This window comes from Myxocyprinus asiaticus, chromosome 49 (genome assembly GCF_019703515.2).
Source record: "Myxocyprinus asiaticus isolate MX2 ecotype Aquarium Trade chromosome 49, UBuf_Myxa_2, whole genome shotgun sequence".
NCBI lineage: Eukaryota > Metazoa > Chordata > Actinopteri > Cypriniformes > Catostomidae > Myxocyprinus > Myxocyprinus asiaticus.
In genome coordinates this window covers 22,087,249-22,111,132 of record NC_059392.1, presented here as the reverse complement: position 1 = coordinate 22,111,132, position 23,884 = coordinate 22,087,249, and the positions used below count along the sequence as shown (strand labels likewise).

Here is a 23,884-nt window from a genome sequence, read left to right as displayed (position 1 = left end):
TAACGAGAGTGTCAAAACTGAGCTTCATCAAGATCTCACATGTGAGCACCAAACCTTAAGGGCCTGGTTTCCTCATGCATCCATTTAAACATTTTTGCAAATTTGTGATATTGAACATGTTAACTATGTACAGAAGGTCCAATGAATCACACAAGATGCTCTTTGGAAGATTCTCAAATCAAACGGTATAACCTGATCATACATTTATGGAGTCCATGCCAACTCGAGAGCATGCTAAAAGGGGGACAGACCAAATCCTAAGAAATTCAAAAAAATGTAATTCAACTTTTTTAAGCTGACAATACATTTTTGTAAAGAAAAGTCCTTGGAAAATATTATCTAGATGCATCAATATTAATACAGCAAGTTACACATTTCTAGGAAACCACAAACAGCCTACAGTTAGGCTAATTAACTATATTATGAGAATTGTTTATTCCAATTATTAAAAAAGTTTATTTATTTTTCATTGAAACTTTGTGTATTTTATCATATTGCTTTTGCTGTAATTTTGCTATAATCGAGGCTGTGCGTTACAGTGATTTTACCATTGTTTAAAGTAGTTTAAACATACTTTGCATCAGTGGTAAAATCTCTGTATAACGCACGGCCTCTCGTGGCTTATCTGAAAAATTATTCAACCAGTAAAACTAAGAACTGAAATAAGAATTGGTCGAATTAGGATAGGCCTTTAGCCAAGCCAAGATCTATAAGAAAAAAGTTCATCTTTAGTTTTGTGAATTCATTAAACACTGCAGATAAAACTAAACAGACCTTCCAAAATATACTTTAAGCTAGACAGAATGGTGGCCTAGAAACTTTATACTAAAATAAAATTGTTTAATATTTAATCATGGACCAATAACCTTAAGAGACTCCTATTCCAGAATAGTTGTTTTTAATTTCAAGCTTAATTTTCTATGCTTAAAACAAATTTGTGGACCAAACCATACAAATTGCAGACTTGAATACCAATAGGTTCAAGACCTGCATACAGATGAAGTAAATTAGCAAAGTCCACATTATTGTGAAGCTGAAAAATTCCTATATATATATATATATATATATATATATATATATATATATATATATATATATATATATAATAAAATTAGAAGAAAAAAAAAACATGACAACAGCCCCACACCTCAAGCTAGTGTAGATTTCAGCAGAAGGTAAGGAAGTGGGAAGGAGCCAGGTGTCACACTAATTATTTCCTCATTAAAATTTTTGTGCAGGGTATTATATGCCAAATTTACCAGTATTTTTGGCTTGTTTTACCATGTGATGATAGCAAAGGTGTTTCTTAGGAAATTGTCTACCCTCTATATTATTTTCAGGGTGTGAAATAAAAATATAATAACATAGTTTAGGGGCACTGTTAGAATTTTTCATAAATCAAACTGAAATTGCAGCTGTATTGGATGGGCATAAAAGTCTTTGCTTATATGATAATAATAATATGATCTCTATTATGATAACCATGAACAAACCTGGTTATCAAGGAGGTGACTGGCTTTCATGAACCATTCACTATTTGAGAACAAGATAATATACACTGATGAGCCAAAATATTATGACCACCTGCCTAATATGCTGTTGGTCCTCCGTGTGCCGCCAAAACAGCACCAACTTGGTGAGGAATAGACTCTACAAGACCCCTGAAGGTGTCCTGTTGTATCTGGCACCAAGACATTAGCAGCAGATCCTTTAAGTCCTGTAAGGGGCCACTGCCATCAGGGAATGCCATTGCCATGAAGGGGTGTACCTGGTCTGCAATGATGTTTAGGTAGGTGGCACGTGTCAAATTGACATCCACATGAATGGCCAGACCCAGGGTTTCCCAGCAGAACATTGTCCAGACCATCACACTCCCTCCACAGGCTTGCCGTCTTCCCACAGTGCATCCTGGTGCCATCACTTCCCCAGGTAAATGGCGCACATGTACACGGCCGTCCACGTGATGTAAAAGAAAACGGGACTCATCGGACCAGGCGACCTCCTTCCACTGCTCCAAGGTCCAGTTCCGACGCTCATGTGCCCAGTCATGGGCACTCTGACTGGTCTGTGATTATGCAGCCCCATACGCAGCAGGGTGCGATGCACTGTGTGTTGCGACACATTCCTTCCGCAACCATCATTTAAATTTTCTGTGACTTGTGCCACAGTACAAGTTTTGTCAGTTCGGCCTTCATTGCTTTCTCGCATAGATGAGCCTTGGTCGCCCAACACCCTGTCACCGGTCTGTGATTTGTCCCTCCTTGGACAACTCTAGGTTGGTACTCACCACTGCTGACCAGGAGCACCCCAAAAGCCTTGCCATTTCAGAGATACTCTGACCCAGTCATCTGGCCAAAACAATTTGGCCCTTTTCAAAATTGCTCAGGTCTTTACTCATGCCCATTTTTCCTGCATTCAACATATTGACTATTAGAACTGATTGTTCGCTTACCATCTAATCTACCCAGACCTTGACATGTGGCCTCGTTAGGAGATGATCAACATTATTAGCTCCACCTGTGAGTGGTCATAATGTTTTGGCTCATCGTTGTATCAACTAAAAATTTTATCATTAGTGGGTGCTGCAAAGGCAAGTATCACTACAACTTTTAGGGATTTTAACCATTTTTTAATAAGTATTTTAAAGGCACACTTCTAAACTCAAGAAAAAAAAGGTGAGGAAGGTTATTTTTCAGCCTAGCTTTTACCTGAGGTGTTGGGATGACCATAGCAGTTTTATCAAATGTGTAACGGTCATCTTCTAAGGACTTGAACTCTTGTGTTCACCTGTAAACAGAAGTGACCTGGCTGACTCAACATCTTGTATTGTGTGTGTACAGGGCTAGACTGACCTTAGAAAAAGACCTTATAAGACCGTATAAAACAGACAAGCACAAGTAGAAGTCTGGTGACATTCAAAGGGAAAGGTCACATTTAATCTGAGCACATTCAAGACAGATGCTAGGCCATCGTGAGAAGATAACAAAATGCCACAGTTCAGCTGAGAGTAGTATTCTAGCTAATTGTTATAGCTGAAGTAGGCTATCTTTCAACAGAACGAAGACATAATAAAGCAGCCCAGAAGCTCCTAAAGATCTTAAACAAACATATATATTTCACATTTCATTCTCAGGAAGAAGATTGTGGATGTTATAGAGACAAAGTAAAATAAATGAAGACACTTTATATTAGGTCTTTAACTACTATGTACTTAACCATTTAATACAATATACAAATGATGTACATACATGTTGTTGCATTGTACTTACATTTAAAGTGCTTGGATTTAATTACATCTGTAATTACACTGTTAAACTTACCCCTAAACCTAACCATACCCTAATCCTAATCCTACCCTAACCTAACCAAACCTAACCTAACGCCTACCCCTAAACTTACTCCTAAACCTACCTCAGAAGCAGCAAATGTGAATTTTGTGATAATTTTGCAGAACAATATGTAGTTACACAATAAATACATTGTATTGTATGTATTTAATATTAGTACATAGTAGTTAAAGTGGGACTATAAAGTGGGACAAAATAAATAATTATGAATACCGGTTAGCTACCTAAATAACTAAATAACAAGTGAAACGTTTTTATTTCATTTTGTCAGTTATATACCTCCATAGAAAATACCAATTAGAATGCACCAAGACTTTATATTGTGTATTGCATTGTGATTAATTATGTGAGCAATTCAATATAACAAATTTCCTCATGAGTGCACTCTTACTCTGGCAATAAACTTCAACTTCACATCTTAAAAATGTAGAAACCCTCAAAAGACTCTGTACTTCCAAATTGATGTGGGTAAAAAAAAGTAAAAAGTTCTCTGGTAAACTAGTGGTGAACAAATCTCTCGAACAAATGAGAACGCAAAAGTGACAACACAAGAAGCTGCTTTAGTCCCCTGATTTTACATTGAATTATAATATTATTGTGAACAGTTTTAAATCTTTTACTGGATGAAACTGGAGGTTTTCCATATTTTCTCCCGAACAATCTGAACTTTTTTTAAATAATTTTTTTCTATGTAAATGTACTAGATGGACAAATTTGACTGTTGCACCACATCTCGCACAGGAGCGCTGTGTATTTAAGACACCATGTCAAGTTAAAAGAAATTCAGCTTTTAATAACATGTCTCAAGACACCTGCATTCGGTACTATTCATTGCAATGCATCTAGATTTTTTTTCTTTTTTCTTTTTTATGCAAGGACACATTCGGTCTAAATGGCCGCTTAGGTGTCTATCTTTTTTAACGCAAGAACATATTTGGTCTGAACAGTCCCTTAGGTTATTTGTTGGTGTTTAGCTGGTAGCCCAGCAGGTCTCCCAGCCTGACAAGCTGACAAGAGCCCAAAACCCTTCTTAAACTATCAAAACAGACAAGCGTGGCCAACATCTGCTCAACGGTACACACTAAAACATACTAGTGTAAAAGACGTATAATTCAGAGGCATCTATCAGGTTCTTCCAGGAAACAGATATTCTACAGATCTCAGAATGATTCATTATTCTCCCAGAGTTTCGTCTTGGAAGTTCAAAGCCTGTTCTGCATAATTCTGAGGCAAATCACTGATCAGAGGTTTGGGAAGTTCAAGAACAATGTAGGAAGAAGACTCTCTAGTACCCATATGAATAGATTTACAAATTTACAAATGATGGAGTGCTTATTTTTGAGTGTTAAATAGGAACATCTAATTCCTCCATTCTTTGGAAGGCTAGTCATGTTTCTTGTCATCAAAAGCTGTTATGTTTTTCTGGGTCATGTTGTGTTAGCAGGATACATGAATACATCTGTGAAAGAGATGTTTTTTGACTGTTGTGCAATACTTCCTCCACCACATACAACTACTTTTCTGACTGCTGATGACTTTGCCATGTTTATTTACTGACAAGGTAGTGAGCATCAGCAGCCAGTTCTCTACACCTAACACCCATAGCTATTCTCTTCCAACATCCCATCCTCTGTTTTCCTCTTTCTCTCCTCTCTCCGAGACTGGGGTCTCCGAAGTGCTTCTTTCTAACCATCCTACCACCTGCCCACTTGACCCTATCCCCTCCCATATTATGTAAGCTGCCTCTCCATCGATCTTACCCACACTCACACACATTATCACTGGAAACATTCCCAATATATTCAAGCAGGCTCGAGTAACCCCACTGCTTAAAAAACCAACACATAACCTCACAGTAGTCAGCAACTACAGACCGGTCTCTCTCCTACCCTTCCTGTCTAAAACTCTTGAGACGGTCGTAATCAACCAGTTGTCTGCTTCTCTCTCACAAATCAACCTACTCAACAGACATCAGTCTGGCTTCAAAAAAGGACACTCAAAAGAGACTGCCCTCTTGTCAGTAGCTGAAACACTGTGACCGTCACCCCACTCTTGATTTCACTCCACTGGCTACCTGTAGCTGTTCACATCAAATTCAAGGCTTTGACTCTGACTTTCAGGACAGCCACTGGAACCGCACCCTCTTACATCAATTCACTTCTTCAGGTCAATGCTCCAACTCACTCTCTGCAGTCTATGAATGCCTGGTGGTCCGATCACAAATAGGCTCAAAGTTTATTTCACAATCGTTCACTTTCTCTGCTCCTCTGTTGTGGAATAAACTTCCAACCTCCACACGATCTGCTGTTACATTCTCAACATTCAAGACCAGCTGAAAACACATCTGTTCCATGAGCACTTAACCAACCCACACTAATTGCACTTAATACTGCACTTAACCTGCACTTAATGTACAAAAATCCTTGTCTGTCTCTTTCTTCTGTGCTATCATCTTTACTACTACAGTTGCAATCAAAATTATTCAACCCCCCTGTCCAGCAATACATTCTGGTGATGTGAATTAAAACACATCAACTAAAACCTCAGTAAACAGTCAAAGTAAGTTTTTAATACACATTTGAGTGATTTTGAGAACAGAGTTCAGCTTACCCAAATTTTTAAATAAAAAAAACAACTACTTCTCTCCACAAATGTCATGTCAAAAATATTCAACCCCCAAAGTCAATCATTTGTGGAGCATCCTTTATCCTTAATAACAGTAAATATATGTTTCAGGTAAGTGTTCTCAGCCTTCGGACACCTCTCTATTAGAATTTTTACACATTTCTCATGAGCAAAAGCTTCCAGCTCATTGACATTCTTTGGTTTCTGTGCTGCCACTGCTTCCTTGAAATCCCAACAAAGGTTTGCAATGGGATTTTAATGATGGACTGATTTTGGACAATTTGGATGTATCCTTGGTGTTACTGTCTTGCTGGAAAGTCCAGTGATCACCGAGCTTCAATTTACACCCTGAAGGCATCACATTTTTCATGCCAAAATGGCCTGATACCTGAAAGAATCCATGGTGTCAGTCACATAGTCAGGATAGCCGTTTCCTGCAGCCGCAAAACATCCCCATAACAGGACTGACCCACCTCCATGCTTGACTGTGAGGATGGTGTCGTTCTTGTCATCACCTTGTCATCTTACTCCAGACGTACTGCTGACCCATGGGTCTAAAACTCATTTTCAGTTTAGTGTCATACGTCTATAAAACCTTCTTCCAGGACTCCACAGGTGTTTCCTAATTACTTCTTGAATATTCAAGTCAACGTTTCCCTTGGTGAAGTTTTGCTTTCTTCCACACCCCAAGAAGGCTGCTGTTGTACCATATTTAAAAATTGTATGAATGGTGCTGCCAACTTTGTCAATTGGAAATTGAAATGCCTTGGAAATGTACTTTTAGCCATGACCTTTCTTTTGTAATGAAATAATCTCCTCTATTAGCTATTTAGCTTATTTTTAATTGCATTTTTTGCATAGAAATACATTTTTGCTTACAATGCTTAACTTAAATTTTAAAACTTAAATAAGTGCCATTGCAGATTTATGACTTAATTTTGTTTTAAAACAATTACTTGCCTTACATATTTAAGAAACAACTACATGCAATAGGGGTTGAATAATTATGACATGGCTGTATTTTTTAAAAATCCTGCTATTTAGAAATATTAGGTTATATATTCACACTATGACTATGGCATGTGTCACTCAACTGATATAGATGTAAAGTTTAAGTTCTGGGTCATCAGAAAAGCTTACCTTTGTAAATCCTTACTGTCTTGGGGGGGTTGAATAATTTCGATTGCAACTGTACAACCACTGTGAGAACTTGGCAGTCCTATATGATGTTGTTAAACTTTGTATGACAAATTGCTTGCTATGTGTCTTATTTGTAAGTTGCTTTGGATAGAAGCGTCTGCTAAATGACTAAATGTAAATGTACTCCTTTTTAGCTTTAGCAGGTGGACTAAAAACACAAGCTGTGTCCCAATTTGCATACTTATTCACATACAATTCAAACTTTAAATATGTAATTCACTGGTTGAAAGAACTTTGGTCATTCTCAGGGGAAAGGTGCCACGGTACTAATTACCGTATCAGCCACAATGAGCTGTGAATTATCAGTTATCAGCATCGGCCACAATAAGCTGGTAATTATCGATTATTAAAATTGGCCAAAATGAGCTGTGAATGACAAATTATTGTATCAGCCACAGTGAGCTGAGAATTACCAATTATCATATCAGCCACAATGAGCTGTGAAATACTGCCACAATGAGCTGTGAATAATCAGTTAATGTATCGGCCACAATAAGATGAGAATTATCGGTTACAGCATTGGCCACAATGAGCTGTGAATTAACAATTATCGTATCAGCCAGAATAAGATGAGAATTATCAATTATTGTATTGGCCACAAAGAGCTGTGAATTATCAGTTATCTGTATCAGCCACAATGTGCTGTGAATTATCGGTTATCGTATCAGCCACAATGAGCTGTGAACTATCAATTATCGTATCGGCCACAATAAGCTGTGAATTATCGATTATCATATTGGCCATAATTAATTGTGAATTATCAATAATCGTATTGGCCACAATGAGCTGTGAATTATCGGTTATCTGTATCAGCCACAATGCGCTGTGAATTATCGGTTATCGTATCACCCACGATGAGCTGTGATTTATTGGTTATCGTATTGGCCACAATGAGTTGCGACTAATCAGTTATTGTAATGTTTTAGAAATTCCATAGTGGTGCGTCCCTAGTTTTCATTTTCATAGATTCATGCTAGGTAGCTCAGCCCACACTGAAATCTCATTGGTCCAAAATCCTGCTTCACATGACTGTATATTAAGCATCAAATATGCTATGATTGTTCTAATTTAGATCTAAACATCTAACTATAGAAAAATAAAAAGACGTGGTTCCCACACTTTTTGATCAATTATTTTCCATGGGTTGACCATGACCTTTCCAGTCGTTTGTGATTCCTAGACAAGAATGCTTAAAGATCATTCTGATTCAGATCAATTCGCTAATGAATCATTCAGTGCGATTTGTTACTGGTTTAACCGACTGACTGAAAATAATTGACTCGTTTGCCCACATTGCTCAATATTTGCCCACATATTGGACATCGACTATTGCTTACAAGCATGTTTTACTCTAGAATATCTAGCCAATGAAATATTTTTGAAACTAGAAAAATGCATATTCACAAAGAAAATGTCCATGTTTTTTTAAAGATATTATTAATTTTTATGATTTTGCCAGGCCCGAAAAACACAATTACCTGATATTTCCAGGTGTTCCATGACCATTAGCCCATGAAAGAATACTTTTTTTTTTTTTTTTTACAAAGCATTAGCCCAAAGTGGAAACAAATTTCAAATGCCAGCAAAATGACAAATCCAGTTTTAAAAAGACACTGAAAGTGAGAGTGATCATGTTGGATTAGAGACCCCATTTGTCCTTTTTTGTGGTCTCTCAGAAGTCTCATTTCTTTCTACATGAGCCAGTTATTAGATTTACTTCCCCACAGGACAGGTTCTGTCACTAATCCTGTTGCTCTGACCTCTTCTCAGCCCACATACACACAACAGGGACGTGGTGGGTGTCTGACTTACCCCCAGGCAAACAGAACATGCAATTAACTGTGTGACACAACTCCCCTGTCAAAACAAACAAACCTCTGTCGTGTGCCCATTTCTACAGAACAAATGTGCATTTCTCAGTTTTCAAAAAGAAAAATGGCTCTCAAACCAGACAAAGTCAGACATCTGGTGTAACTTTCATTTATCAAATTCACACAGACCCATTAAAAATAGAAACTTGGTTCTGTAGTACTATTATGGACTCTTTATCTAGCTTTAGGAGGTCTTTTGCTCTCCACCAAACAGCAAACCAGTCCAGATGAGACTACACTTTTAAATATCATCTGCAGACCACTTCACGTCGAACAAAGGGTCTGATTACACTAATATTTAAGTTGATTGTTTGCAAGGGTAACTAACCAGGAAAATAAAAAGAGAAAAGGTCTGAAATTGTATTTTCATATGTTATACATTTTAATAGTTCCAAACTTTAAAATTAATTCTAGCTTTAATTCTCTTTTTTTTTTTATTCTTGCAAATCTTATTGTATAGTCTGTCCAACCCAACACATGTTTAAAATACCATAAAATTCAGGGTAAAATAAAGAAACAATGCCAACAACTTACCCTTGTTTGTCCGAGTCTACCAGAATGCGCACCAATATCCCCGTAACAGCCACTAGGATGGGGTAATGATCAACACTTTCCAGGCCTATACACAAATATAAAATATGGTTCAGTGCAGTGAAAGATACTTTGAAACTGTAACTTCCCAAACTAAAACCTGCTCATTATTTAAAAGTAGTTCAACTACAATCAAAATACTCTTTTGAAAAAGTAGTTAGCTTATTTGCGATGCGGATGTTTTCAGCCTTTATTTTGTATAATTTGTATTTTCTAATTTGTATTTTAAGTAACATAAATGCACAAATGATTGTGTTCTGTGGAGAGTACAGATTCTAAGCTTTCATATGATACCATATATGCCTGATTTAGGAATCCGGGGAATTTAACATTTTAAGTGTAAAATTATTTCGCAATATAACCCCATGAGAGGTTCAAATTTTGTGCATTATGCACTTGAGAAATATAATTGTTGTCAAGTGCTTATTCTAATGCATACTGAAGTATGCACTCTCATGTTTGATACTTCACACATGTTTCATGAATCTAAGAATTTTTCTATGATTTTTTCCCTACAAAACAAAAGGAGATTGGTGAGCATTACCTGGAAGACGCAAGTTAACCACTCGGTCAAACAGGTTTCGTTCTGCCGTGACTCGATTTAACACTTGGTTCAGGAGCTGCAGAGAAAAGACACAAAAAAAAATCTACATTAGACCTTGCAGTGTACAGTAAATGCAGCCTTTTGCACATGTTCATGCAGTCGGTGATTTGGGTTTGGGGTGGGGGGGTGCTTTTCTCCTCGAGGATATGCAGATGCCTGCTGAGCTCACAGGTGTGTTTCAATTAAACCCTGATTACAAGCCGCAGGTGAATGGATGTTCCGCTGTGACCAAACCCCACACAAGGGCTCAGTAAAAAGACCTGAAAATTATCTTTTAAAACTCGCTCTAAATCGAGGCCACAAAAGCATGAAACTTCCAAAGGCCATGAGAACAAGATAGTCACACTCCTATCTGGGTAATAATGCACCCCAAAATTCAAAGAAACTACATTTTACTTAAAGAAAATAATGTCTATGTTTAGCCCTATTTATGATCTTTTGCAATGACAATTATTATATATATATATATATATATATATATATATATATATATATATATATATATATATATATATATATATTTTATTTTTTTATTTAAAATTTTTTTTTTTATATATAAATAAGGGACGAGAAAAAATATTTTTTTCTGGTAATCAGCATAATGCCACAAAAGCTGTCGATTGAGCTTAACTTGTACTGAACCCAGAATATTCCTTTAATACAGTTTCTTTAGAAACCTCTCTGTAAATCATTCTCACCTGAGCCAATCGGCGTAGCAGCAGCTCAGCGGAGGGGCGGGTCCAGTCCAGGAATATTTCTGGCACTAGAGTAATGGTCATTTCTAGAACCCGTAACAGACTGACAGAGAGGTCAAAGCAGGTTGCACACACCTTCAGCTGCCTCGTGTCCACAAAGTTCCTCTCTGGTCGCTCGGCCGCCTGCTGGATCTGAGACAAGGTTCTTAACATTAACAAAAACAACCATGAATAAGAAAATTACAAATCTTTTAGAAAAAAAAAAAAAAGGAAAAAAGATATACATAAATAAAATGTGGAGTTTGAACAAATAAAAAAAAAATACAGCAATTTCAGGGCCAAGTATACAAACAGCATGTAAGGAATCACTGATTGTGATTTAAAGAAAAGCGGCATTGTAACAGGGTTCAAGGATGGTTGAAAGGAGAAAATGGGAAAACGTGGTCTTCAACTCAAAAGGTAGGGTATTAATACCAAATAACTCAAACAGTTTCTCAGCTTCCACACATAAACACATTGACTGGCTGTTGAAGCGTGACTCTCTCTTTCCCAGTCTCTGGCATGTTATCTCCTTATATCACTCTCTCCATTGCTCAGGTGTGTGCACCCTTACCGCTTTCTCTCTCTCTGGACGAATGCTCCACCAAACCTCCACCTCCACATACCCCCACCCCGACTCAGGCCAGGGAGCCATCTGGCCTGTCCCCCACTCCCACCCCTCATTTCTGGAAAGTCAGCAACCGCCATCCGCGCCCCCGGTCTGTGGACCACCTCGAACTTAAAAGGCTGTAAAGCCAGATACCAACTGGTGATCCGTGCGTTAGTATCCTACATGTGGTAGAGCCACTGGAGTGGTTCATGGTCAGATAGGGTGAGAACAGCCCATTTGATGGCCAGACATTACTTTTCCATGGTGCTGTACTTAGCCTCTCTCAGCAATAGCTTGCAACTAATGTACAGCACCAGCCGCTCCTCCTACCCCACCACCTGCGAGAGCACCGCCCCCAGCCCCTGTCCGAAGTGTCCGTCTGTAAAACAAATGGGAGAGGAAAATTAGGTGCATGTAAAAGCGGCCCGCCACAAAGTGCAGCCTTCACCTGTGTAAACGCCTGTTGACACTGCTCAGTACACTGGACCAGGTCTGGAGCTCCCTTTTTAGTGAGATCAGTCAGTGGGCTGGTGACGTCCAAATAATTAGGCACAAACCTTTTATAATTGCCAGCCAGCCCCAGGAACTGTCTCACCTCCTTTTTGGTCTTGTGTCTTGGGCAGGTCACAATCGCTGCAGTCTTATTAATTTGGGGATGCACCTGCCCGTGACCCAAGTGGAACGCCAGAAACCATACCTCCACCAGCCCAATTGCGCACTTCTTGGGGTTTGCTGTCTCGCTCTTCGACCAGGCTGGACCAATCCCTGTGCGATTCTTCTATTATTTCCATATCGAGCATTGCATCTAATTCTTCCCAAACTACTTTTTTCTTGTGTTCGGGAAGCCGGTAGGGATGGCTACGTACCACTATCCCAGCCGTAGTTTTGGTGCTGTATAAGGTTTGTACGACCAGGCAGAGGCGAGAACACGTCTGCAAATTCTTTCTGCAACTTGGCAACCTCTGTGACCTGAGACAGTGAGAGGTGGTCACCTGCTGACCTGGGTGACATGATTGGCCTGAGCTCCACCCTCTCCAGAACTACCGTTGCCAACATCACAGGGACCGCCTCCCTCCATAATTTCAGGAGGTTGAGATGGTATATTTGACATGCGTTGTCTCTATCTGTTCGTTTTACCTCAAAATCGAAATCTCCTACTCATCGTGTGACCTCAAAGGGCCCTTGCCACTGGCGAGTAATTTGGAGCTTGATGTTGGGGGTAATACAAGCACTTTATCTCCTGGTGCGAATTCCCATAGTTGAGTGCTCCTGTCATACAGTCGGCTTTGACGTTCCTGAATTTGGGGCAAATTCTTCTGTGTTAGTTGACCCAAAGTGTGGAGTTTTGCTCTAAGATCAAGAACGCACTGAATTTCATTTTTGCTGTTCGAAGGTCCCTCCTCCCATGCTTCCCGCATGAAGTTGAGCACGCTGCGCAGCCGACACCCATACAGCAGCTCGAATGGAAAAAACCCTGTGGAGGCTTGTGGGACCTCTCAAACTGCAAATAACAGGGGTTCGAGCCACTAATCCCAATTTCTAGCATCCTCGTGTACGAAATTAAGAATCATATTTTTCAGGGTTTTATTAAATCGCTCCACCAACCCATCTGTTTGTGGGTGGTAAACACTTGTCCGAATCATTTTAATATGTGACATAAATGTTGTGCCTTGATCAGTGAGGATTTCTTTTGAAATCCCCAATCGGGATATTATTCTGGAGAGTGCCTCCTTAACACTACATGCTGAGATCTTGTGCTGGGGCAATGCTTCAGGATATCGTGTTGCATAGTCTACCAGAACTAATACAAAGCGATGCTCATGTACGGTCCGTTCTAATGGCTCGATGAGGTCCATGCCAATTCTTTCAAAGGGGACCTTGACCAAAGGAATTGGGCACAAAGGCACTCTTGGGGTGGCCGGTGGATTCACCAGCTGACATTCACGGCATGCCACACACCACCTGTGAAAATCCCAGTGAATGCCCGGCCAAGAGAAATGGGCCATTAGACAGTTTAGCGTTTTTTTTTCTCACCCTAAGTGACCCGCCATCGGATTATGATGAGCTGTCTGGAATAGCATCTTCGGTATCAACAACTGGGTTGTATCTTCTTTTGTCTGAGCATCCTGCGTCACTCGATACAACCGATCATTTATAATACATAAATATGGATATGAGAGTGCAATGTCTGGCTGAAGATATTGACCATCAATTACTTTCACTCAGTCGAAGGCATGCCTAAGGGTTTTGTCTCGTGTCTGCTCCAGAGGGAAACCCCTGCTGGGAATCCTCTAAAGGCTGGGGAAGCCGAAACTTCCCCCTCCTTTGCGTCATCCTGATGCAGAGCTGACACAGATGGCCCTGGCTCCGCCTCCCCAGCCAGCGCATCACATACTACACACCGAAACACTTTGTTGCAGGACCAATCCACGCATATTTCTTTTAATAGCGTCACAAACTCTGGCCAATTAGTTCCCAAAATTAGTGGATGGGTAAGGCGGGAACTAACCGCAGCCTCATGGGTTACCCTCCACATGGTCTCAATATAGTGATTCTTGCTCTCAATGGGGTGCGTGGTAAGTTGTGCATGGAGATCGCGGGGAATAGCGTGAGGCTCCACATGCACCGAGTCTCCGCGATATCTTATCACGTGGCTTGCTGGCCGTGTGCCCAGCAAGCCACGTGATAAGATACGTGGGCTGACTGCCTCAGAAGCGGAGGCAACTGAGATTTGTCCTCCGCCACCCGGATTAAGGTGTGGAAATTGAGCATTGGAAACTGGGCATGCCAAATTGGGAAAAATTTCAATTAAATAAAAAATTACGGACAGGAAGTATGGCCGACCATGACTCCATAAGCCCCAAGGAATCTAAAGCGACCAGTCTCATGATTTTAGACTCAACTATCTTGACCATTAGGTGCTATGCCAAAACTGTGCAGGTACCCTCAAGTCATGCTTGTGATTACATACACCAAGTTTCATGTCAATATGCTAAAGCATTGCGAAGTTGCAGCCTCACGTCCATTTTGCCGTGCTCAGCATCAAATTAATTATTGCGGTACACAAGAATGGTTTGGTCTATCATCATGAATCTCACATTTTTGTCATGAGCACCTCTAGATGATACTTGCTAAATTTTGAGCGAATCGGACATATGGTCTAGGGATATTCAATTAAAGTTTCAAGAGGTCCAGTCTCTACATTTCCTTCCCAGCAAAGGTCTGGGAAATAATAACTTGCACGGTGTCAGTAGTAAATGGCTTTGAAATGATTTTTATTTTTTATATTTATTATAACTTCCCACGTTGGCAGCATGTGACGAGGAGGTAGGCGTGGCCGGGCCGTAACGATAGACGTCCGGTGCTGAATCAACCCAATCAGCCAGGAGAGGGATAAAGAGGAGCCGGGGATGCCAGTTTGAGAAAGAGAGAGAGACACATGCAACAGTCTTGTGTGTGTGTGTTTTGTGGTATGCTGGAAAGCAGTTTTATGTTGTGTTATGTTCATTTGTTTATTAAAGGAATAGTTCACCCAAATATGAAAATTTGCTGATAATTTACTCACCCTCAGGCCTTCCAAGATGTATCTGAATTTCTTTCTTCATCAAAACAGGATTTAAGATTTTTAGGATTTCATTTCAGGCCTCCTCCATTAAACAATGCAAGTGAATGTATTCCATTTTTTGACAGTCCAAAATGCATATTTAGGGTGCATCAAAATAATCCACACGACTCCACTCGACAAATAAAGTTCTTCTGAATGCAAACGATTGATTATTTTTAGAAACAAAACAATACTTATATACTTTTTAACTACAAATGTTCACTTCCATACATCTCTGTGATGCGCACTCACGAGAGGGATGACGTAACCTCGCTGGTAGGGTCACGCATCACGTGGAGGAGGAGGCAGGAAATGCGTCACTGTTTACAAGAGAAACTTGCACAGATAACAGACTAAGCACCGTTCACAAACAAAAACAGTCCAAAACAATTTCAAAACAATATAAAATAATAAAAAAATAATTTCCAAATAATAATAAAAAAACATTACTGCAGTAAATAACCATCCTTTATTTCAGAGCAATGCCATTACACTATCTACTTGTGCTTTTTCTTTAGTAGAAATATATAGGCTTTATGACTGTCAGGCATTCAAGCCACACAAGTTGTAGTTAGTGAAACCAAGTGCGAGAGCATTTACCGAGATTCACAGAATTTACAGGGTTTACACAGTGAGATCAATAGTACAGGTGATATCACACAGAAGAGAAGCTTCACAAACTGAAGAAGAGGTAACAGGCAAAACATCAGAGTAAGCACTAAGCATATATCAACAAAGATCAAGAGCAAATACAGACAGGTAAATAAACACTGCAAGTCCTTTGTGTGAGACTTGACAGTGAAGTGGCGTGAAGGTGAGTTATTTATGCAGGCAGTGATGAGCGAGTGAACAGAGTGCAGGTGCAGTGAATTAGAAATCGGGTGCGGAGCAGAGCGCTGAGGGAGGTGCAGAGCCCGAGGGAGGCGTGACAATGACAAAGTTTTCACACATACCTGAGTTTGCTGGAAAAACAGCACGGGCACAGCGGATGAATTCAGATATCGACACTTTGTTTTTTTCAATGGTCTGAAATGCTCAGGGGTAAAATGTTCACTGCACACCCTCCAATATTTGAGAGAATGTAGGGGTGTACTGATATCCAGGTTCAGCGCGATAAGCCAGAGCTTCAAATCGCTCATGATCATGTATATGCAATCGATGAAAAGTTTATATTTTTCTCAGCGTGCATTTTCTTTGGGGTTTCTGAAGGTTGAAGCATCCAGAAAACAGACACCAAACGACCATTTTGAACTTTACACTTGTACAAATACAAATCTACGGCAAAGACAATTAAACCTTTGTACAGCTCTCCTCTTGTAAACAATGACGCGCTTCCTGCCTCCTCCTCCACGTGACGCGTGACCTTACCAACAAGCCTACGTAATCCCTCTTATGAGCGTGCGTCACAGAAATGTACGGAAGCGAACATTTATAGATAAAAAGTATATAAGTATTGTTTTGTTTCTAAAAATAGAAATTTATTTGTCGACTGGAGTCATGTGGATTATTTTGATGCACCCTAAATATGCATTTTGGACTGTCAAAAAATGTACATTCACTTGCATTGTTTAAAGGAGGAGGCCTGAAATGAAATCCTAAAAATCTTAAATTCTGTTTTGATGAAGAAAGAAACTCAGATACATCTTGGATGGCCTGAGGGCGAGTAAAATATCAGCAAATTTTCATTTTTGGGTGAACTATTCCTTTAAAAGTTAAGTTGACTGCTTAGCCGGTTCCCGCCTCCTCCTTGCACATCGTGTGAATCTGTTACATTGGTGCCGAAACCCAGGAAGGAGGAGGGATGAGCTGTCGGAGAGCCCTCGCCCCTGATTAGAGGGTCGCAACGCCGAGGAGGTATGGTCCCATGGTACTGGAGCGGTTTGCCAGAAGGCAAAGAAGCCTGCTGCAGTCTGCCAGGAGACGGAGGAGCCGCTGCCATCCACCAGGATGCGGAGGAGCCACTGACGTCTGCCAGGAGGTGGAGGAGCCCGCTGACGTCTGCCAGGAGGCGAGGTCCAGTGCCAATGCCCGGCGTCGTGGAGAACCGTTGCACAGCTGGCTAAGGACCAGTCAACAGCGTGTTCGGGGACCGGCAAGCCAGTTTTTTTCTCTCTCTCTCTCAGTCTCTCCCACTCACTCTTTCCCTCTCCCCTCTCCCTCCCCTCATCCTACTCAGATTTCCAGGATACGGAGAAGACTGGCAGGTGGAAGGACGGCTGAAAGGGCAACACCTCCCCTCCAGAAGGGGGGGGGGGGAGGGGGGTTGTCAGGCCGGAGTTTTGTTAATTTGTTTATTAAAGGTTTACGCTGACTGCTCAGCCGGTTCCCACCTCCTCTTTGCCCATCGTGTGAATCCGTTACACAGCAATAGTACTTTGTAAAAGAAAAGAAAACAAAACACATAAACAGTCAAAATAGTCTCTTCAAAGCAGAGATGAGGACACTGGCCCAGAGACAAAGCCAAACCAGTGGGGTGTAAGGGATCTTTTCTACCAAAAGATTAGGCTAATATATTTCATAGAGTTCATTAGTCGAGGGCACTTGGATATTAATATTACAAGATAAGATCAACATTTGTTTTCAAGTTGGGTGACAGCAATCCAGTTTTTGTGTTCGAATATTTTTACATTCTGAATATTTATTTTTTTAAATTTTTAAATTCAGATACCTATGTATGAGACATAGGAGTACTTTTGACTGAGAAAATATAGGTCACTGTATGGGGGTTCAAAGGTAACCCCTGATAGACAATTTTGAAAATGTAAAAGTATGAATGGACCATTTTTATATTTTCCTAAAGTTAGAATCTAATAACAATAAACTAACAATTTACATCTTAAAAATACTGTTTGCTTAAGCATAAACAGGCTGACTGTGAAATAATGGGAACTTTCTCATCAAAAGCAGAGAACTCTACTAGCCAGGCTAACTAATAATTTCTATTAATTATAACTACTAATCAGAGATGATGACATCTCTGATTAATTAAAAAAAAATTAAAACAAAAAACTGTTTGTCACGAAAGGCACGTAACATGCTGATTAATAAAGCTACATTTAGACGGAAAAAGACCTTAGTCATAAAGGAGACACGTGAACTTGCCCTGTCACAAACCTGTTTTAGCTGAACCACCCGAGACATTTATCAGACAGATGAAGATAGTTTCACTTTGCTTTATTTTCATTTTCTGCAGTGTGTTTTAGCAAAAGTTGTCAGTCTCCATCTACATTGCTTCTCATCGTGTCTCCGCTACTGTTGTTAAAATAGCTGTGCCCGAGGCAACATGCACGGGGCAGGAATGAAGCGTGTTCGGCGCTCAAAAAAAAAAAAAGATTATATAGCGCTGATCGCCCCTGAGAGCTGGTGGTGTGTAAAGCTCCGTTGTTCTGACGCACTGCTCACTAAAACTGTAGAAATTTTAAGATAGCACAACTGTTGTCATCATCTCATGGTCTGGATGGAACCAAGCCAGGGTCCGGACTCAGACCGTGGTCTGCTAATAGGTGACATAATAATAGTAGGTTTTTCAGAAAATTCAAATTGACAGAAAATCTAGTGACCCAAGGAATCAGAGGAACAACTAATTTTGTTTCTAGGATTAACGGTTTAAAAGTTATAAGCCGAAACGTAAGTGAAACAATGAACTGTTGGTGGCACTATAGAGGGTTTGAGTTAAAGACACTGAATTTTGTGTAGGAGCTCCTACCAGTGTGCCAGATTTCAGCATTTTCCTATATATGTTTCTATGGGCTGCAATAGACTTCAACAGCGGAAGCAGAAAAATAAGAAAACTAACAAAAATAATGGGTGCCTTAGCCATTAACGCAGCCATTAAACACAACAATCTCCCCTGGAGACTACTGCCTTCTAATTCGAGGATCATCGCAGATGAAAGCTGCTCCTAAGAGCCATCCAACCTTCAGGCAAAGGAGCATACGAATCAAAGTCCATTCTGCTGCAAGCAGAATTCAGTGTCTTCGCTCTCTTGAAAGGCTTTGATTTAGGAGTAGAGGAGAGCTTGGTGGAAAAGTGCTTTCAGGTCACTGCTGAGGTTTAATTCACCACCATTATAGATCAGTCAAGGTTTTGCCTTCTATATATTCCCAGGAGACTCCAAAGCCTACGTTTATTAATGACCCTACCATGGGAGGGGCTGTCGTGCTACTCTCTGCCCAAAATGCTTGTTTCCAAGGTGTCCAAATTATCAAATTAGTATCCAGCAGAATGAAGTTTTGAACAGAGTAAATGGAGAGTGAGTTAAAGTAGATTTGCATTTACGGATGGAAATACCAGGTAGCAGAAGAAATGGCCAAATATTTACTTTGGCAAAGACAAAAAAAGATGATTAAAAACTATTTTAAATTAAGATATACACTAGTCAGAATGCATAACCTGCATTGTGAACATCCCGTTTCCGCAAAAATGTGCTAAATTTAACACAATATCCTAAACCAGGGGTCGGCAACCTATGGAAGGGTAATCACCAATGTTGGGTAAGTTACTCTAAAAAAGTAATTAATTACTAACTACTAATTACATCTTCTACAGTTTAATTAGATTACTGTACTAATTACTCTCTCTGAAAATTAATTGCATTACTTATTACTAATTACTTTCTAAAACCCTTATCAACCTCGAACAAATGAAAAATGCAAGGATAGACATGAAACTGTTCTTTTCCTATCAGTCACTCACTCGAAGTTGTGTCGATGTAGTGACACTAGGGGTCACTCTTGGGAGCCCGAAACACCTCTGGTCTTTGAAAAAAGGCCAATGAAAATTGGCGAGTGGTATTTGCATACCACTACCCTGAACATACAGGTATAAAAGGAGCTGGTATGCAACCACTCATTCAGATTTTCTCTTCAGAGCCGAACAGTCGATGTTCATTGAGCTGAATTCTCACGGCTGTTCATTCACCTCTGCTGGATCTGCACTGCAGTGCACTGCAGAGAACACCCCTGGGTGCTTCGGCAGAAATAAAAGAGTATAAGAGCGGCACACACAGAACGTCTTTTTAAAGACGCATATTTTTAAAGCTGCCTTTCATGGTTGCGGTCATTATCTCTCGCCTTCTGACGGTCACGATCGCTGTCTTTCGTGTCTGGGCGCTACCCACGCGGAGACAGCGTTCGTGGATGGTCATGTACTCATTGCGAGAACATGACCATGGCAACGTTGCCTTCGTAAGAAAGCAAGCCACCCCAGCGGCTCCCCGCCTCGGTCCTTCTACCTATGGGAATGAAGCCAGCGCGGCTAGCACTAGGGGCAATTTGGGGACCCCAATGGGACCACCTCTGCTGGGTATCCCCCTGCGGACTTCCCATTCCCAAGCACGCTCATCTGTCCCGATCGGGCTTTCGGATGAGTCCGCTGGCTCATCTCATGGCGAGTTAGACCTCTTGTTCGGAGGCCACGAAGGTGATGAGCTCTCAAGCACAGCATCGGTGAGCGGGCTCATCCAGTTGGACATGGAAGCCTCAGCTGGGCTTTCCCCCCTCAGGTACGGTCGCCCAGTCACAGGCTGACACGGAGATGACAGACATGTTTTCCCGGGCATCCGCAGGGGTCAGGCTAGGGTGGAACCCTCCACTCTCCCCTGAATCCTCGCGGCTCATTGATTGGTTCCTGGGCTTGCGGTGGCGCTCACAGCCACGCCCCGCCCCAGTTCCTTTCTTCCTGGAAGAGCATGAGGAGCTGACAAGGTCGTGGGAGGCACCTTTTTCTGCCCGGTCCCGATCTTTTAACTCCCCTGCCCTCACTACCCTCGATGGTGGAGTGGCCAAGGGCTATTCAGCAATCCCCCGGTGGATAAGGCGCTCGCGGTGCACCTATGCCCACAGAGTGCTGCCACCTGGCGTGGGCGCCCAAAGCTCCCGTCCAAGGCCTGAAGGTTTACACTGTCCCTGACGGCCAAAGCCTACGGTGCCACTGGACAAGCCACCTCCGGCCTGCACACCATGGCTCTCCTTTCGGCCTGTCCTTGTCCCCTCGTGTCTTCACGAAGGTCGCAGAGGCAGCCCTTGCCCCGTTAAGGGAAGTGGGCATTCGCATCCTCAACTATCTCGATGATCGGCTAATCCTAGCTCACTCTCGGGATGTGTTGTGTGCACACAGGGACCTGGTGCTCTCGCACCTCAGCCGACTAGGGCCTCGGGTCAACTGGGGAAAGAGCAAGCTCCTCCGGGTCCAGAGCATCTCTTTTCTCGGCTTAGAGTTGGACTCCGTCTCGATGACGGCGTGCCTCACGAACGAGTGCACACAGTCGGTGCTGACCTGTTTGAAGGCGTTCAGACAGAAGACAGCGGTTCCACTGAAACTGTTTCAGAGGCTCCTGGGGCATATGGCATTCTCAACGGTGGCCACTCCGCTCGGGTTGATGCATATGAGACCGCTTCAGCACTGACACCAGACTCGAGTCCCGAGATGAGCATGGCGCCACGTGACACATCGCGTGGCCATCACGCCAGTCTGTCACTGCCTCTTCAGCCCCTGGACCGACCTCACATTTCTACGGGCAGGCGTTCCCCTAGAGCAGGTCTCCAGGCGAGTCGTGGTTACGACAGACGCCTCCAAAACAGGCTGGGGCACTGTATGCAACAGGCACACAGCCGCCGGCTCCTGGACGGGCCCGCGGCTGCGTTAGCACATCAACTGCCTCGAGATGTTGGCAATTCTGCTCGCCCTGTGGAGGTTTCGGCCATTGATCCAGAGCAAGCATGTGTTAGTTCGGACAGACAACACGGCAACGGTGGCATACATCAACTGTCATGGCGGTTTACGTTCCAATTGCATGTCACAACTCGCCCGCTGTCTCCTCCTCTGGAGTCAGCAGCACCTCAAGTCGCTGTGAGCCACTCACATCCCGGGCAACCTCAACACTGCAGCGGACACGCTGTCACGACAGTTTACCCTCAGGGGAGAGTGGAGACTCCACCCTCAGGTGGTCCAGCTGATTTGGAGTCAATTCAGGCAGGCACAGGTAGACCTGTTCGCTTCCCAAGAATCCTCCCACTGCCCGCTCTGGTACGCCCTGACCGAGGCACCTCTCGGTACAGACGCGCTGGCACACAGCTGGTCCCCTGGACTACGCAAATATGTGTTTCCCCCAGTAAGCCTATTTGCACAGACCCTGTGCATGTTCAGAGAGGACAAGGAGCAGGTCGTCCTGGTAGCACCCTACTGGCCCACCCAGACATGGTTCTCAGACCTCAATGGGACCACCTCTGCTATCCAAATAGGCGAATTCCCCTGAGGAAGGACCTTCTTTCTCAGGGGCAGGGCACCATCTGGCACCCGCGACCAGACCTCTGGAATCTCCATGTCTGGCCCCTGGACGGGACGTGGAAGACAAAAGTGGCCTACCACCCGCAGTGGTAGACACGATCACTCAGGCTAGGGCCCCCTCTACGAGGTGCCTGTATGCCTTTAAGTGGCATCTGTTCGCTAAGTGGTGTTCTTCCCGATGCGAAGACCCCCAGAGATGCGCAGTCGGATCAGTGCTTTCCTTCCTGCAGGAGAGGTTGGAAGGGCAGCTGTCCCCCTCCACCTTGAAGGTGTATGTAGCCGCTATAGCGGCACACCACGATACAGTGGACGGTAAGTCCTTAGAGAAGCACGACCTGATCATCAGGTTCCTGAGAGGTGCCAGGAGGTTGAATCCCTTGAGACCACACCTCATTCCCTCATGGGACCTCTCTGTAGTTCTTCAGGGTCTACAGGGAGCCCCCTTTGAGCCGCTGCGGTCAGCTGAGCTTAAGGCACTCTCTTTGAAGACTGCCCTCCTGACTGCGCTCACTTCCATCAAGAGGATAGGAGACCTACAAACGTTCTCTGTCAGCGAAACGTGCCTGGAGTTCGGTCCGGGCTACTCTCACGTGATCCTGTGACCCCGACCAGGCTATGTGCCCAAGGTTCCCACGACCCCTTTTAGGGATCAGGTGGTGAACCTGCAAGTGCTGCCCCAGGAGGAGGCAGACCCAGCCCTGATGTTGCTGTGTCCGGTGCGCGCTTTACGCATCTATTTGGATTGCACGCAGAGCTTTATAGTCTCTGTGCAGCTCTTTGTCAGCTTTGGTGGACAGCAGAAAGGAAGCGCTGTCTCCAAGCAGAGGATTACCCACTGGCTCATTGACGCCATAGCAATGGCATATCACACTCAGGACGCGACGTGCCACCCCCCGCAGGGCTACGAGCCCATTCTACCAGGAGTGTGGCGGCCTCCTGGGCCTTGAACAGTGGCGCCTCTCTAACAGACATTTGCAGAGCAGCGGGCTGGGCAACACCCAACACCCAACACCCAAGCCCTGTGGCAGACGAGTTTGCGGAGAAACTCGCTGCCGGCTCAGTACATGTGCTAACTAAGCCCTGTACTGGGGTAGGTGCTCCGCATGTGTTGGTTCCCCATAGGTAACCCCATGCGACGTATATCTTCCACTAATTCATTTCCCTGTTGGTAAACTGCATCTTCCATGGGCCTCTGCCCAAGTCACCATGTTTGTAGAAACTCCTCTCCCGTAGGGTAGGACCTATCATGGGACTTCTCCACATGACATAATTCTGACAAAGCTCGGCAAGACCATGTGATGTATTTCCACTCAAAATACCCCCCCCTCCCTCTCTGGGCGGGGTGTGGTCTCCGCGGTGTCTTCCCCTTGGGAGTGACAACCCCCCCCCCCCGACGTAGACCTGGTGGCCC

The 23,884-nt window shown here is 42.8% G+C and overlaps 1 protein-coding gene across 1 annotated transcript in view; it reads right to left on the bottom strand.

Moving 5' to 3' along the window:
- Positions 1 to 23,884, bottom strand: part of LOC127438460 (E3 ubiquitin-protein ligase RNF123-like) — a 202,867-nt gene that overhangs the window by 104,313 nt on the left and 74,670 nt on the right. Inside the window, exons 33-35 of the mRNA XM_051694070.1 lie at positions 10,937 to 11,125; positions 10,179 to 10,254; positions 9,578 to 9,662 (exon numbers count right to left, since the gene is read on the bottom strand). Of these exons, the coding sequence (XP_051550030.1) occupies positions 9,578 to 9,662; positions 10,179 to 10,254; positions 10,937 to 11,125 (350 nt within the window). The remainder of the gene's footprint in view (positions 1 to 9,577; positions 9,663 to 10,178; positions 10,255 to 10,936; positions 11,126 to 23,884) is intronic.